Source organism: Carassius auratus, unplaced genomic scaffold (assembly GCF_003368295.1).
Source record: "Carassius auratus strain Wakin unplaced genomic scaffold, ASM336829v1 scaf_tig00215912, whole genome shotgun sequence".
NCBI lineage: Eukaryota > Metazoa > Chordata > Actinopteri > Cypriniformes > Cyprinidae > Carassius > Carassius auratus.
The window spans coordinates 1,516,829-1,533,329 of record NW_020528306.1 but is presented as its reverse complement, the minus strand read 5'-3'; the positions used below and the strand labels follow the sequence as shown (position 1 = coordinate 1,533,329).

The 16,501-nt window shown below is 35.5% G+C and overlaps 2 protein-coding genes and 1 pseudogene across 4 annotated transcripts in view; 2 read left to right on the top strand and 1 right to left on the bottom strand.

The window, feature by feature from the left end:
* LOC113096363 (dedicator of cytokinesis protein 8-like) overlaps positions 1-2,690 on the bottom strand; it is a 39,970-nt gene extending 37,280 nt beyond the window's left edge. For all 3 annotated transcript variants that reach the window (XM_026261733.1, XM_026261731.1, XM_026261734.1), the window contains exon 1: positions 2,534-2,690. In XM_026261733.1, the coding sequence (XP_026117518.1) occupies positions 2,534-2,586 (53 nt within the window). In that variant the 5' untranslated portion in view covers positions 2,587-2,690. The remainder of the gene's footprint in view (positions 1-2,533) is intronic.
* A 1,559-nt stretch (positions 2,691-4,249) lies between these two features.
* On the top strand, positions 4,250-6,427 carry LOC113096395 (COBW domain-containing protein 2-like; annotated as a pseudogene).
* Positions 6,428-14,753: 8,326 nt separating this feature from the next.
* LOC113096366 (forkhead box protein D5-like) lies at positions 14,754-15,980 on the top strand. The gene has a single exon (XM_026261739.1). It carries the CDS (start codon positions 14,831-14,833, stop codon positions 15,800-15,802), a length of 972 nt encoding a protein of 323 aa, XP_026117524.1. The 5' UTR covers positions 14,754-14,830; the 3' UTR covers positions 15,803-15,980.
* The last annotated feature ends 521 nt before the right edge of the window (positions 15,981-16,501 follow it).

The window sequence follows — 16,501 nt, the reverse complement described above, 5'->3', positions numbered from 1 at the left end:
ATAGCAGAGAGGACAGCGTTTGGTTTATGGAAGTACGCACATTATTTTCAATTTGTCAACGAAAAAGAAATCGACTGTCGGATAAACGTTTCGAAAATCTGCTTCTGCTACGTTTTAATCACTACTTTGAAGAGTAAATGTAAGAGGACTGTGTTACAGCGAATTTAGGCTTGTGACTGTGAGTGACACTTTAATAATAATTAGTTCGGCTATTAAGCGATTTGTCATTTGCTTGTGTGGCAGTGAAGGATTTAATTCGGTTTGTTATCATTTTTGTTTGACAGGCAGCTGTTAATTTCTGTTAGATCGTTGGCTGGCTGGTTGTTCATCATTTCTAAATGGATTTAAATCTGCAAGCCTGTTTAAGGTTGTGTTTACAAGTAAGCATAATTGTACTTTGATAACTGCATTATTTAAAGTTAAAGAAAAATCAGGAGTTATCTTGTGGTGCTCATAATATACAGTAGCCTAGGCTACCCGGGCTGGGTAGGTGCGAATTTTGATTAATAATATGTTCTGTGATAATAAATAAATAAAACGCCATGTGGAATAGCCTATTGCTGACTGTCTCTCCTGTTATTGTTATCCTGCAGTGTTAATTTAGTCGGATGAATGACGTTATTTATTCGTTGTCGGGAGTCACGACTTCTAGGTGCATTTAAAGGGGCCGGGGGCTGTGTCTGTCGTGTGTGAGCCGCTGCAAACGGCTTTTAATTTTTGGTAACGCATGAGTACTCTAACGCGTTACTTTTATGAATAGGTAACGCTGTATCATAACTGATTACTTTTAATTGATGGTAACGTTGTAACTTAACTAACTACTTTCCAAAGTAACTATACCCAACACTGTTCATACTTCTGATCTCAGTCATAGGTTTTCATACAGTTTGCTTGTGCCCCTGTGATGGTTATGTTTAGGGAGGGCTTAGTGTGGACTACTACTTTTTTTCTCAAAATCATAAGTTTTTTATTATATGGATCATACCAAATTGTCACCTCGTAAAATAATTACATTTTCCTGTAAGATTGGGCGTTTATTATTTCTATTATTATGTTCCACCCAATAGATGAAACATTTTTAATATTACATTTCTATGATGTTTTGTTAAACTTAAAAAAAAAACAGTAAAAAAGATCTGAATCAATCAAGTGCAGCAATTTTATGCAATACAACATTATAATGTACGAGAGTATGAAAAATCGTCATTCATTTCAATAGCTGCTAAAGATAACATGTAACATTATGATTTGATTATTAGCATTTTTAAAGATTAATTTTAAGTGAGATGGCAAAGGTAATCTAAATGCAAAAAAAGGCAAAATGAGCTGCACAATTAAATATAGTCTACCAATAAATAATCATTAAAAAATATATATTTAATATCAGCTGATCAGCTGCTGAAGGTAGATTATTTGTCATTAAAAAATTAAAATAAAAATCATCCAAAACATGAGTACACAGACAGCAGCTTGGGATACAGCGCAAAATTGCAACATGTCATCTTGGTGCGTATCAAACCTGCAGCAACTTTGTTACAAACCTAAAGCCTTCCACTTCCACCACCCTGGACCGGTGTTAAACTGAGAAAACACAACATCTCGGAGTTCCTCAGATAAACTAGTGATTAAACACATGATTAATTCAGCTCATTAATTCACAAAGACACTTTTTGAATTAAGAATAGCATGATTCCAACAATCTGCTAAAAAAAAAATGGAGTGTAGCATATGACAGTTATGAATGGACCTTTGTGTGTCTGTGTGACAAACTCACAACACCAAACACACATCATTACCCTGTAGCACAGTTCCCTTTGTTTTATTACCAGACTCCCTTCTTCTACTATGTCCGTATGTTCATTTCCTCCCCACCTGTTGTGCGATAAAACAGGAACAATACAAACTTCCACCTTAACTTCACACATAAGCAGGGGGCAGTCCTGATCTGTCATAACCCAAGGAGAAAAAAGGGCTTGTGGAGGAAATGATCAAATAGACAGGAGATCCATATTTAGAATTAAACGGAAATGAATGCAAAATTGCTCTGAAATGCTTTGCCATATTTTTTCAATCATTCTTCCTTTCTTTTTGCCTGAATGGATACATGTGGCAAGCCTCTGGACCTTAATAACTTTTACAGCACAGATGTATCTGAATGTAGACCATCTGCATGCTGAAAGTGACAGGTCAGCCTACTAATACTGCAATTCAAAACTTATTTGAAAATGAGATTCCCATACTGGGGGAAAAAAATTCAATAATTGAATATGCTGATAAATACAGAATCAGTGCTGTAACTAATGAACTTATCTGTAATATCACACAGTCGTAACTGATAAGAAGACTATCAAGTGTCATGGTATCCCAAACGTGTGGCTGCCTGCTCCGGAATTCACCCAAACTCCCTGCAGAGATTTAACACTGACCGCGGGCGGACAGACAGACAGACAGACGACTCCTAAACTCAGCTCAGCTTCCCTGGGATCTGTCAGTGCACGAGCTATGAGGTCCAGCCAAAGGAAATGAACATTACCTGTTGATTTTGAGAGCGAATGCTCTCCGCTCTGACGCTGGCAGAGAAGCCATGCGAGTCTGATCTCAGTCCACGCAGAGCCACGGAGCGGGGAAGAGCGCTGATGGCATCGCGAGCCTCATCTTCGCGGTATCAGAGGCTTTACTGGGCGGAAACTTCCGCATTTAACTTCAACCCAAACAAAGTGGATTTAAACGAGAGAGAGGGAGAGAGAGAAGGAGAGAGGGAGAGAGAGAGAGAGAGAGAGAGAGAGAGACTAAACGATGATATGAAGATTAAGGGTGGGTTTACTTAAAACAAATGGGTTTAATGGGTGACGAGGTTTGCAGTACATTATAAACAAAAATACCGGTTTACATTAAGATACAAAATAAAACAAGCCAGGATATATTTTATCGATAGATGTTTGATAAAATATGATTGATAAAATTATGTTTATGTTGTTATTGTGGTACCTGTAAATAAACTGCTTCTCACACTCGGTCAAGTTGCTGAAAGGAATGAAATATAGTCAGAGAGATGTGAAACAGGACAGCTGCGACCCCTGGAGTCATGAATTGCACTCCAAAATTACTATTTTACTAAGTTAACGTAACAGCATTTATTTATGATGATTTATTCATGATGAGTTTTTATTTTATACGATCTATTTAAAAAAAACGTTTTATTGATTTTATTATGTGCTTTTGTTATTTATTTTTTACTAGATGTTAAGTAAATATATATATATATATATATATATTAGAAATTATATTTTCTATATATTAAAGAAAGCACTGCATGTTCTTTGTGTACATAAAGCGTTAGGTACTTGAATTGTTTGCTAACAGGTGTTCTAGTCTATATAAATCATTTTTTTATAATTGTCATTATATTTGACCTTGTGCTTTTCTTTTCTTTATTTATTTATTTGTTTGTTTGTTTATTTATTTCATCTATTTATTTATTTTGTATATAAACTTATTAAATACAGCTTGAAATGTTAAACAGCAGGTTAAAACACCACTCAAATCCTTTTTAACTAACTGTAACTTCAAGTCCAAGCGCAGCTCGGACCGTTATTACTTCAGCACATAGCTCAGTGAAACATTAATTCCACTTCTTCTGGTTGCCTACTTCAGAGATATACATAATAAAGGCCTTTATTATGTACAAATGTATTAACATTGGTAAAGTTGATAAAGTCTTAGAATTTTTTTTGTATCCATCTCCTGATTTGTGCCTCTCCACAGCTTTATCCCAGAGATCTTTTGACAGTGCCTTGCCACCCATAGTTAATAGTTTGCTTCAGTTGCACTACCAAGAACCGACATGATCCAAGAAAGCTCTTTTCATGCTAAGCGAATCAAAGTCAGATCGGCTTTGTGTGCCACTGAGAAGGTGATTAGCTACATCTTTTCTATACCCACTGTTTTCACAGTTAGTTTTGCAGACTAGGTCTAAAGATTAAGTATATGAGTGGATGGTTTCACTGAGTGGGCCTCAAGTACTACTTTTAGTGTCTAAGCAATTTAAAAAAACTGTAACAGCTTGTATCAAACAATTAAATATAATATATTTCAAATTTATGTTCGACCTCCCCTGTAAGATGCCCCTACACTGAGTCCTCGTATCATTGAAAAATTAATATCCTGTAATGTCATGCTATAAAGCCCATTTACTCTGAATTCCTGTTTGTGTGTTTATAGGCTCTGATTAGTTCAGGAGATCTCAGTGATGGAGGAAGAGGATGAATGTCCAGAGTTAGTTCCCATTAAGGAGAAGTCAACTGGACACACAGCTCAGATACCTGTTACCATCATCACTTGATACTTGGGTCAGCATAGAAAAAAAGCATATTTTTTTTAATGCAAATATGTGTTATTGTTTACTTAAAATTCTAGATTTTTTTTCGCAGTAGCTTAACTTTAGTTCTCTCTTTTCCAAATACAGGTGCTAGAAAGACAACACTTATGAACTACATATTAACAGAGCAACATAATAAACGACTAGCTGTCATTCTTAATGAATTTGGTGAAGGTAAGTTAGAAAATGAGCAAACAAATAAGCAATCAAAAGAACCCTAGTCTAGTTCTTATGCCTAAATGCCATTATGTGTCCCGAGTCCTCACAGTCCCTTAGGATTTCTTGCTGTTATGACCAGGAGAGGGCAGCAAAGCATTCCCTATTTCCTTAATCAGTGCAGTAGAGAAGTAGGATCTCATTGTTTGTGGAAGACCCACATTTTCATTGTGGTTTGGTCTTTTTAACATGGTTATCTTTTTTAATGTTTCATAATCATACTATTATTATTTTTATTTGTATTTTTTTTTTGTCATTTGGACCATATCCATGAACAATTTGATCAAAAGTGCAGAGATTATAAACGTTCTAGCTGTAGTCTGTAATACTGGGCTGCTGCTGAGAGGCTGAGCCTGTGCTGTGCTGCAGGCAGTGCTCTGGAGAAGTCTTTAGCTGCAGTCAGGTAGGAGAGCTGTAGGAGGAGTGGATGGAGCTGAATAATGGCTACATGTGCTGCTCTGTCAAGTAAAGTTGATCAGACTACTACTAAATACTAGGACAAAATTATAAAGTATATGAATGTGTGTCTGTGTGTGCTGTAGTTTGAAGAATAAATATAGTTCCATGTGGACCACAGAACTATTTTTGCACTTTTTAAGATGGCTTAAATGGAGAGTCACTCGTTCTGCTTTCCATTACATTCCAGTGACTAAATAACTGTTGTCCTTGTTTTAATCATTTAATTGTTTCTAATTACTTATTATTTATATGGGATTATAAGAAACATTATAACTACTGCTGTGTCATAACACAAAATATTTGGAAAGAAATCCATGCTTTTATTCAGCAAGGAAACATTAAATATATATGTTTTATTATAATTAATTATCAATTTGACAATAAAGACTTAATATAACACAATATTTATATTTCAAATAAATGCTGTTCTTCTGAAATTTTTTCATCAAAGAATCCTGAAGAAAACATGATCATAGTCTCCAGAAACATATTAAGCAGCAGTTTTCTACCTTTAAAATAATTGGAATTGTTTATTAAGCATTACATCAGCCTATTAGAATGATGTCTGAAGGATCATGTGACACAGACTGGAGTAATGATGCTGGAAATTCAGCTTTGCCATCACAGGAATAATTTACATTTTACATTAAAAAAGAAAACAGTTATTTTGTAACAGCATTTCACAATATCACTGTTTTGCTAGATTTTTTGATCAAATAAATGCAGCCTTGGTGAGCATAAGAGACTTCTTACCAATCTCAAACTAGTATATACTTGCATATATTTAATTATGTTAGATAAAACATTGTCACCCGTGTCTTTGACAGAGACAATGGTTTAAAAGCTATTGAAAATCTAATGGAGAAGAAAGGAAAGTTTGACTACATCCTTCTAGAGACAACTGGATTGGATCCAGGTACTGTATTTCATGTGCATCAAGATTTGCACAGATTCTTAGACTATAGGCTGGGTTTTATGACTTAGAATGTTTTTTGTTTTGTTTTTGCAAGACAATTTAGACATCTTTGGGAAAAGGATTTTTTCTCCTACGTAGCAAAAAGGACTAAAGCAATTGAAAGTGGAACAGAGATCAATGGAAAGACAGGAAGGGTCAGCAGCATCACTTCAGCCAGCCTGTGTTCATGAGTGACATGTGTCAAGGGCCAGTGCTGTGCAGGACCCTCAGAGCTCAGACACAAGCCCCTCTTCACTGTCATTGGCTGAGACAGGCCTGTCACTCCTAGGAGCCTCAGGGGGATAAGCCCCTCCCCTTCTTCAGAGGATGCTTGTGGGCTGAATGGGTTATGTATCTGATGCCTTTTAAGAACATTGCCTTCATTACACTTCTATCAAATATTTATCATACGTTCTTATTCTACCCTGACAGTTTGACAAAACTCCATTATGTGAACAAGATGGCCTCAAATTGTAACATGAAACTGTGAAATAAATTTGACAAGAAAAGTTGGAAAGCATGGAAACAAACAAAATGTACCTTGTAGCTAGATAATTTTTTAGCCAGCCGTAAAATTTTGTTATGCATTTTAAATAACCAATAACCCATTTAAGCTGTTTTACTAGAGTTTTAAGGCAAAAAAAGTTTCCAGTAACTTGATTAGCACTGCCAAACCTAATAGAATGCTACACTGTAGTATAGAATATAATTGTACATTATTTTTTGCTAAACCTTCCAGTGGTGAAATTATACTTTACATCATTTCTCATAAAAAAAATATTCCAGTGGTAATTCAGTTAAGTGTTTTACCATTTGTGTATTTACAGTAAATAGAGAAATAATTTTAAATATTTCGATTTTGTTTGTGTTTGTGTGTGTGTGTGTGTGCGCGTGTGTGTTTGTGTTCATTACATTTTCAGTACAGGGATTTAATTGAAATGTTTTTTTTTTGTTTTTTTTTTGTTTTTAGGAATCATTAGATAAAAATGTATAAATTAATAAATATAAAACATTTTCATAAATTATATTTTACATTATGAAACATTATAGAAAAATAATTAAATATGAACTGTGAAATATAAAATGAAGAGGATTAATATCTATCTTAACTTAAATAATATTCATAATAAAATAAACACATCCCATTTAAATGATCCTGATAAAATAATAGATTATAAAACATAAAAATTATTTTTTTCATATTTTTGAATTGAATATAATTAAAAAACAATTACTATTATAATGTTTTACATTTAAAACTTATTTTGTATTTTCAATTGTAGAGTTATTAAATGATTTGGCCTTGTATTGCTTTACATGGGGAAACAATAAACAAACACAAAGTTGGGTCCATGTCACTTGAAGGTGTTACATTTACTTGGTCTTTACAGAGAATTATTTTATTTTATGTTAGTCTTCGAGTATCATGTCCCATTGAAATATCTTCCCCCCAGTCATTCCTCTTCACACTTCAGGCTGGTATTGACACCTGGGTAATAGGCTGCAATTTAGTGGTGTCATTCTTGGCAAGTCAGTCTTTTTATTGCAGAGGTGGCACCCCGGCACTGGGGTTCTCTGAGTGCCTGTTGAGGTGAAGACAGAGGAGGGCTTGATAGAAAGTAAAGAAATAATGGATATCCCAGCAAATCCCTCTAATGGGCCTGTCACATTTTGTCCTGCTCTGTCACCTGATATATTCATTCATACAATAAATACTTCAGGTGAGGGGTTTGACTTGCACAGACATGCCCATCAGGTGCCCTCGTGTGCCTTGATCTCGGATTGAAATTTGTGCAGACAGATGATGAGGCTTGTATCACTCTTACATAATGAACGCAGAGAATGAGACATGCCTCCTCCAGTTTCTCCTCCCAGAAAATAAATTGGATTGTTTTCAATAAGCAAACTATTCAGAAGTTATAATATCTTGGAAATTGGATTTCTTTTAGTGTGTTTACAGCTTGTAATCGCAGTGATGTCAGTTTTCTCATCTATACCGATGTGAAAGATGTAATTTCAGGAAGGAAGCTGAACAGAATAAGTGCAGAAGTATACAGAATCTAATGAGACATCAAATGTTGATCTTATAACTGATAAAGTCCAGACTCCAAATTCTGATTGGATGAGCCAAATTTTTATTGCATATTGGCAAATTGATAGCAAATATTTTACCACTCAATGCAATTTTCTCATGGTTAGAGAGATCTTAGACATGAAAGTACATCAAGCTATATTGTTTTATTTGAAGACATAACAACCCTTTTTAAGATGATTTTTTTAAGAGGATTTTTGTTTTTTATTGTTTTGATAATTAAACATATGTCAGTAACAATACATTTTTGTATTAAAATTAAATTCTAAATGAATTTAAAATAAAACACTAAAACCATTTTTGATAATTATTTGTTTAAACTTTCTTCCAAAATTTTTCCAAAATTAAAATGCCATACTGTTAATTATGCCATACATAATTAACCTTTTTTAGATGTGTTTAAAAATTACATTTAACTTGTAGAAGTAAATGTAAACATCACAACATTATAATGTACACTGTGCAAAAAATTATAAAGATTACATTTTACAGTGTTATTAATTGATGTAAAATATTTTTTTCATTATTATCATTATTATTATATTCAGCCGAGAACCGATAGTGCTGCATCCCTGAAATATAATTAAAATAAAATGCAAACCTTGTATGTTTTCATAAGTTCTTTTGGATGTTATGTAATTATTGTCATTTCCTATTTGTCTTTTAGCATCTAACAGAAGAGACGCCAGAGTGTCTTATCATTGAAGCTGCAAGGTAAACATTTATTTGATTCAATAAAATATAAATATGGTGTTAAAAATAGAAGAAAAGATGTAATACAAGAATCCAAAAATCTAATTGTCCAATCACCAAGATTTTTATGAGCACCTCTTGTGTGGTCTTTTAAAATCCTATTCATGTCTGTTATCTCTATTAAATGTGACAGCTGGCACTGGTGTTTGTGCAAAAACATATCCGATTCCAGCCCAGCTCCTTCCCCTCTCCGGCTGCAGTCAGGGTGTTTTTGTTGGGGTTCAGAGGCATGTTGAAATGCTCTCAAGTGTCAGAAGTCATAAAAACCAGTTCTGCTCTCTGTTTATGTTTTCCTACCAAGCGCCTTTTGAGTCTGACACGAACCATGCCACCCACACACGACTCAACAACAGGCAGGGGGATGGATGAAACACAACAAAGTGTGTTTACACACTCACACACACACATTTAGTTACAAAGGGAGAGTGGGACATCGAACACTAAGCAATAAAGAGAGTGACAAAAGAGAGGGAGAATGTGATGAGTTGTTCTCGTACTGTATTGTTCTATTGGTGTATTGTACGACTGTAATCACACATACTTGCGTACAGCAACTGTAGATGCACAAAGAAGCGATTTGCTTTTTATGACAAATAAGCCATATGCGACCCTCTGAGGTGTCGTCTGCCTTTTGTACATACACATGTTATCAGGTGATTGTGAATGTGACTGAATTCTACTCTATGTTTTTAGGCAGCTGATTGCTGATCATCAATAAGACTGATCTAGTGAATGAGAGTGAGATGGTGGAGCTCAGAGACATGGTGAGGTGAGAACCATAGACCTTTATGTTCTTATTTGAGATGGACTGATACTAAAATTCTGGCTGAGACTCAAAAGCTGATAATGATGGTCGATATTAGCATTTTATACAGTTAAAATGTCTAAATGAATTTGAAAATAAAATCTGAGAACCAAAATTAAACAGAATCAATTCAGGCATCACAGCATTACAATTTACACTATACACTATAAAAATGGGATGTTTATTTTGACATTTGCTTAAAAACAGAAGATATTTTTTGAAGTGCAAATGTGTGTTTAAAGATTCACTTTCAGGAGAAGGTGCAGTACCAATATATATATATATATTTAGAGAGAGAGAGAGAGAGAGAGAGAGAGTGTGTGTGTGTGTGTGTGTGTGTGTGTGTTATGGCCGATGACCAGTAAATTTCTTGTCAAAGTTCTAAACTAAACCAACTAGTAAACTAAATAAATTGTTTTACATGCTTCGGTGAATGTAGATATCTAAATACTATAATGTACACTCTGAACAATGATACTCAATTTGAAATTAGCTAAAGGTAATATTTAATGTTATAAACATAATTAGTGTTTAAAAAAAATATCTTCTAATGAATGTTAATACCGGCAAAGGTTCAATAGCAATATATTGCGCATCCCTAGTTGCATGTGATTCACTGGATTTTGGCGTCTGTCTCAAACATGTCAGAAATGTGTTGTGGGGAATTATAATCATATTCATTATAAATTGTTCTTGCTTTATAGTTAAGGATTTGAACCCCTTACAGGATTATGTGTATCTGATGAGGATCAAACACTACATTACCTCATCCTAATGTTAATGACTTACTCAAAAACACTCTTTTTAAGAGGAATTACAGCAAGACAGAGTAAATGTGAATGGCTCGGCCCAGCTGCAGAGAATTATAGCAGTGTTTGCAGTAAAGGTACAGAAGCACTTCCACACGGACTGCCTTTCAACCCCGACTGTGGCCCATTTGGCCCCAAAGCTCCTCCGCATCACACCAGGATTAGGGGCCATCAGTGTAGTCAAACCCTTTGAAAGGTTTTAGCTAAGAGTGTACACCTGTCTAATACAGTACATATGGGTATGTAAGAGGAGGCTGTTTATTGAAGGCCTTGGACATCAATCAGTGTGCTTGTTTCACATTTGAATGTCATGAGATCTTGTGTTCTGCAGGTTAGCTGAAAAGTTGCAGCTGGTGAAAACAAGCCAACCACATCTAGGCAAGGTGAAGATGAATTGGTTTATTGAATATTTTTCACTTCTGAGGTAAAAATAAAAAAAAGATCCGGATAGTCTTTCTATAAGGTTCATCTCAGGGTTTGTTTTAACCTGAAGGTTCGATAAATGTTAAATATTGTCAGTGTCCTTCTATCCTTGAACCAAACTCTCCAGAGGAGCTCTTAGCATTAGATGGGTCACTTTCCCGCATCCACCCAGTCTGTCCGACCCTCCCCCTTCAGAGCCAGGCTTCACTGCTCTTTTCATGTAAATGAGAGCTCTGTTTTCTCTTGTTATTCTACAGGGGAAAAGGAAGTGTGTAACTTTTAACACAGACAAACAATGGTTTAAATATCTGTAAAGGGAAATGCAATGTCCCAGAGAAGTACAGCAGTGTTTTACACCTGGGGAAATACAAATAAGTGTTGTACTGACACTTTTAAAGTATTATTAGAAATGTTTTTGAGTACAAACAGAAATTAGTAAAATTGCTTATAAAAACCTGCTGCTGATTTCATGCATTTTGTTTAAAGTTCACTTTATAACACAATGAATAGCAATTTCTTACTAAAATTATTATGCACACAACCATTCAAACTTTTTTTTTGAGACAGAGAGAGAGTGTGAGAGAGAAATTAATACTTTAATTCAGCAAGGTTACATTCACTTGATCAAAAGTGACAGTAAAGACATTTATAATGTTACAAAATATTTCTAATTCATATAAATGCTGGTCTTATGAACTTTCTATTCATGCACAGCACTGATGGTCATATTACGAAATGTGTCTCGACAGCAAATCAACATATGAGATTATGACACTGAAGATTGGAGTAAGGGCTGCTGAAAAGTCAGCTTTGCATTACAGTGAGGTAGTACATAACATTTTGAAATATATTAAAACAGTTCATTTTAATTGCAATAATATTTCACAATATTGCCCTTTTCCATGAATTTTTGAACAAATAACTGCAGCCTCGGTGGGCATAGAGATTCCCTTCAAAAACATTTTAAAAACCTTACTTTTGAAAGCTAATGTACATTTGTAATGTAACTTGAGCTGTTTGGAGAAATGAGACGCTCTCGTCATTTTTGTTCATGAAACAAGTTTTTAACGTTTTGCTTATGTATTTGTTTTATTTCAGAGTATGCTGACTATAGCATTTGAAGTTCCTGGGAGTGTGTCAGAAGATGTATTAAATATATTAATTCAGGTACAAATAAAGCATATGAGAGCGTGTAAATAAAATATTTAGGTAAATATTTAACCAGAACAACACCTTTGCTTTATTACATTTAAAAATGGTTTGATACATAATTTACCATTTACTGTCTTCTTACTTCAGGTCGAATCCTTGATGGTGACATTCTGAAGAAAGAGTTTATTTCAGGCATGTGTAATAAAGACTGCATGGAGTAGATGATATCTGGCGGAAACTATATGCACAATCTACCACACAATATCAGCAATCTCAAAAGACAAATGTTTCAGTTTGCAACCCACAGTTTTTGTACCTGGGTTGCAAATCTTCCGACAGTAATAGGTGCTTGTCATGCTTCATTATGTTTTGAATAGAAAAAGTGTTCAAATCTGACACTTATTATCCTAAACATGTAGAATATGTACTAAAAACCCTTAAAGCATCTGTGCGCCACATTGCAAACAAGTAAAACTGATAATAACTGAAATGTCTTAAACGCAAAGTGTAATTTATTTTACGTTTACATTTTTGACACATATATTGGAACATTAAAGTGAAAGTCATGACATTTGCCAATTATGGTAACCCTACAGCTTCACCTACAGCTCCTGCCAGCACTGAGACTCGAACCGGTGACCTTCTGGTAGTTTTATTTTAAGAGTATGTTTTTATTTTTGCAATTAATTTGGGTGATCGTTACTAATCATTTTACATAGACTTGTCAGAGAGTGAAGTGTAAAATAGCAGTAACCTGTAAAAAAATAAACGTAGTCTTACTCTTCTAACATGTTAAATTTACTCTTTTTTCAATGTGGGATCCATCATTACAAGCACCCACTTAACACTTTCTGTGACAAGGCGAAAATGGACATTTAACATGCTTTGCGAAAATTGGTTGGCAGAGTTTACTTACTGTTGAGTGTCTCTAGTGGAACATATATTATGATAACTAAGAGCAAAAGAAATCTTAATGAAATTATATAATGTGAACATGCAACACAACACAGAGCTATTTAGAAGTGTCTTCCAAATGCATGCATGTAAAAGAGTTACAAAAAATGTTCACAAATGTCACAAATTTCATTAATGTTTCGCTAATGCTTCTATGTGTTATATAACAACAATTTTGCATTTCATGCTTTGTGGTATTAGATGCCTTAATACTGAGTACAAACACTTTAAGATCAGTGTAGGTCTTTGGATTTCTTTAAATTGGTATATGAATGAGTGCAGCAAATAGCTCTGTTAGTTTACACAGCTTTCAAGTACTCTCAGAAATTTACATGCAACCCCTTCCACACCTGAGGAAGTGGATGGACCCCTTAATTTGCAATTGAGATGACTGTGAACAGTTTTAACACACATCCGCGCACAAGAAGGTTTGCTTTGAGGATTGCTGCGCTTATTCATGCCCTCCAATAAACCTCGCCCCTGGCCTGTAGGCTAAAGCTGCGCCGTTTCCTATTTGATTCTGATGTTGATAGGCTCGTTTACCGGCATTCTTCTTTCAGTGCGGGGAGCCGGGCCATTGCCATTTTCATGGTCACCACCCGCGGGTATCTTGAGGTGACAAACCAAACGAAACCCAGGGGGTGTCGGGGGAAAATCAGTCTTTTAAACCGGTAGTTAGGCGTGGTGTGAAAATTCCCCATCACACGTCCCGGTTCCCACTGCGCTAACCTGCTTCTGAATTGGAGATGAATCCTAAAAGGTCATATAGAATATAACGATTGTATTTTTACTGGAAGTGAATTACGTGGCTTTTTAAAGAAAACGTTCAGTGACATGACGCTAATTTTTGTCCGGATCTAAAACACATTAAAATGATAAATAAAAGATAAATACAATTTAATAAATAAATAAATGGGTAAATAGATACACTTTTTTTCTGTAGCTTAAAGAGCAAATATCAGTGTTCAAATGTGTGGACATTTAAAATGCTTGAAAAATGTTAGCATTATATTTTATTATAGCTAGCCTATTAAAATAAGGATTAAATATTTTATTTTAAACGTTATTAAAGTTTAAAAACAAGTCGGTGTAACCACATGCAGAAAAACATTTTGTTGTGATGTGACCCATAATTTAAAAATGTGCTTCAGGTCAAATAATCCTCAAGGAAGCGTCATCAAATATATTTTTAAAATAGGCTATTACAATAATAATAGAATGTATATAGTTTCTCTTCTTTTTTCTACACTCAATCCTTGCATAACACTTAAAAAGAAATATATATATATATATATATATATATATATATATATATATATATATATATATATATATATATATATATATTTGTACATGAAACTTGGCACGTGCGTTTAAAATAGATTCATAATTTGGAAGTGCATTTGATAATGTCAGTTTATTATTTCAATAATGAGGCTGAATTAATTAATAATAAAGATAAAAACGTCTTACATTATGTTCCTTATTTAACAAGCAAAATAACGAAGTAAAAATCTAGTTGCCAGAACGTTTGTCTTAGCAAAAATAAAAGAGGGAAATTTCACATTTAACCTGGTCCAATTATTTCGCCATCTCATTAGTTTGAGATGCTCTAATGGGGTGTTTGGGATCCGCATCTCTTATGCGGATTGTTTAAACAGGTCAAAGACCCCCCACACCTGTCCGACTGTCCTGAATCCCTGTGGTGACACTCCACCCCTTTTGGTCTGACCATCGTGTGGCCTCTCATAAATAGTCCTTATTTCCATGAGTCCTGCAAACCGGCCACAAGCTTCACCAATCACAAGCCGCGTCCAGCACATGGTCTCCAACCATGACCCTTTCACAGGATTACGAAGAAGTGCAGCGTACCCCCCTCTCTTCTGAAGACGATGAAATAGACATCGGTGGAGGAGACCACAGTGATAGTGACCGAGAGTATTTCATCGTGCCTTGCAAGGACCCCACGGAGGCGGACCACTCAGGGTCCGAGTCTTCCGGAGAGAGCGAGAGCAGCTTCTCCACCGCGTCCGCTCCGAAGCAGACCTCCGCCGTCAAACCTCCCTATTCCTACATCGCCCTCATAACCATGGCGATCCTCCAGAGCCCGATGAAGAAGCTGACCCTCAGCGGCATCTGCGACTTCATCAGCAACAGGTTCCCCTACTACAAGGAGAAATTCCCCGCGTGGCAGAACTCCATCAGACACAACTTGTCACTCAACGACTGCTTCATCAAGATCCCACGAGAGCCTGGAAACCCGGGAAAAGGGAACTACTGGTCCCTGGACCCCGCATCTGAGGACATGTTTGACAACGGCAGCTTTCTGCGCAGAAGGAAAAGATTCAAGAGGAACCAACTCGAGTTCACTCAAGACAACCTGCTGCTTTTCCATCCAGCGTTAAGTTATCGAGCATATGGACGTCCTTACTGTGTTTCTGGGCCGGTTCCAGCCCAGGCTAATCCTATTGGATATTTGCCAGTGCCGGATGGCATCATGGTGCCACCTCTATATTTCCAGTATCAGACACTGAACATTAAGGTCCATGAAGCTCCAGAAATCCAGCAAAGGCCCGAGAACAAAACCCAGAAGTGTTCGTTCAGCATTGACAGCATCATGGCCAAATCAACGGCGTCTTCTCACAAAAACTCTGCTAATCATCTCACACCAGACTACAGTTATGTATTTCCCAGACCGACATCATGTGTGACTCCAAGTTTGTTACCAGTGCCAACAAGAACTCCTGAGCTGAAGACTGTTCCTGTCATAGACACTCTGCGGAGGGTGTATCCTCCTCACTGCTGAACTGTCCGGAAAACTCACGAACTCTTGTCATTTTAGACTTGTAATATAAGATATTTCTGTCATTGCTCTTATATGATAGTTTTAATGTAAATTAATAAATGGTAATATATTTGTTAGTCTAAAATCCTGGAAAGTGGATGTATTAAAATGTCTGTTTAAATAAACCATCAGCGACAAATCTCAATTATGTGTTATATATTAGCCTACTTATTAGCAATTATTATATCGAGTATTTTCCCATAAAGCCCTAATAGTAACTTAATTAAATAGAGCGTTTTGCTCATTCATTTATCGCTTTAATTGCAGAAGTTTGAATGTTGAGTAATGTATGAACTTTACATTGACTTTAAATTTTTATCCCTCTCACGACAGTTTTAAAATTAAATACAATTTGTTAAAAGGTGACATATGAATGCGCGTTCAATAGCCTACTTATTTTAAAACCAGTAGGCTAACAGCGTGTTGCATGCATTATATTCTACATTTTCTATCAATTCATGTCCACTAGATGGAGACTGAAGCTTGTGAAATCAGTCCAACTCGATGCATGTCTGCTTGTGCTTGCATGTGATGCTCGATTAATTTAACAGGATTTCCTTGCGTGCAAGTTCAAGTTGAGCATTATTCTAATTTCGCTACATGTGTGGACATACAGTGGAACGAATACATAAAACAATGAAGTAAAACAGTATTAAAAAA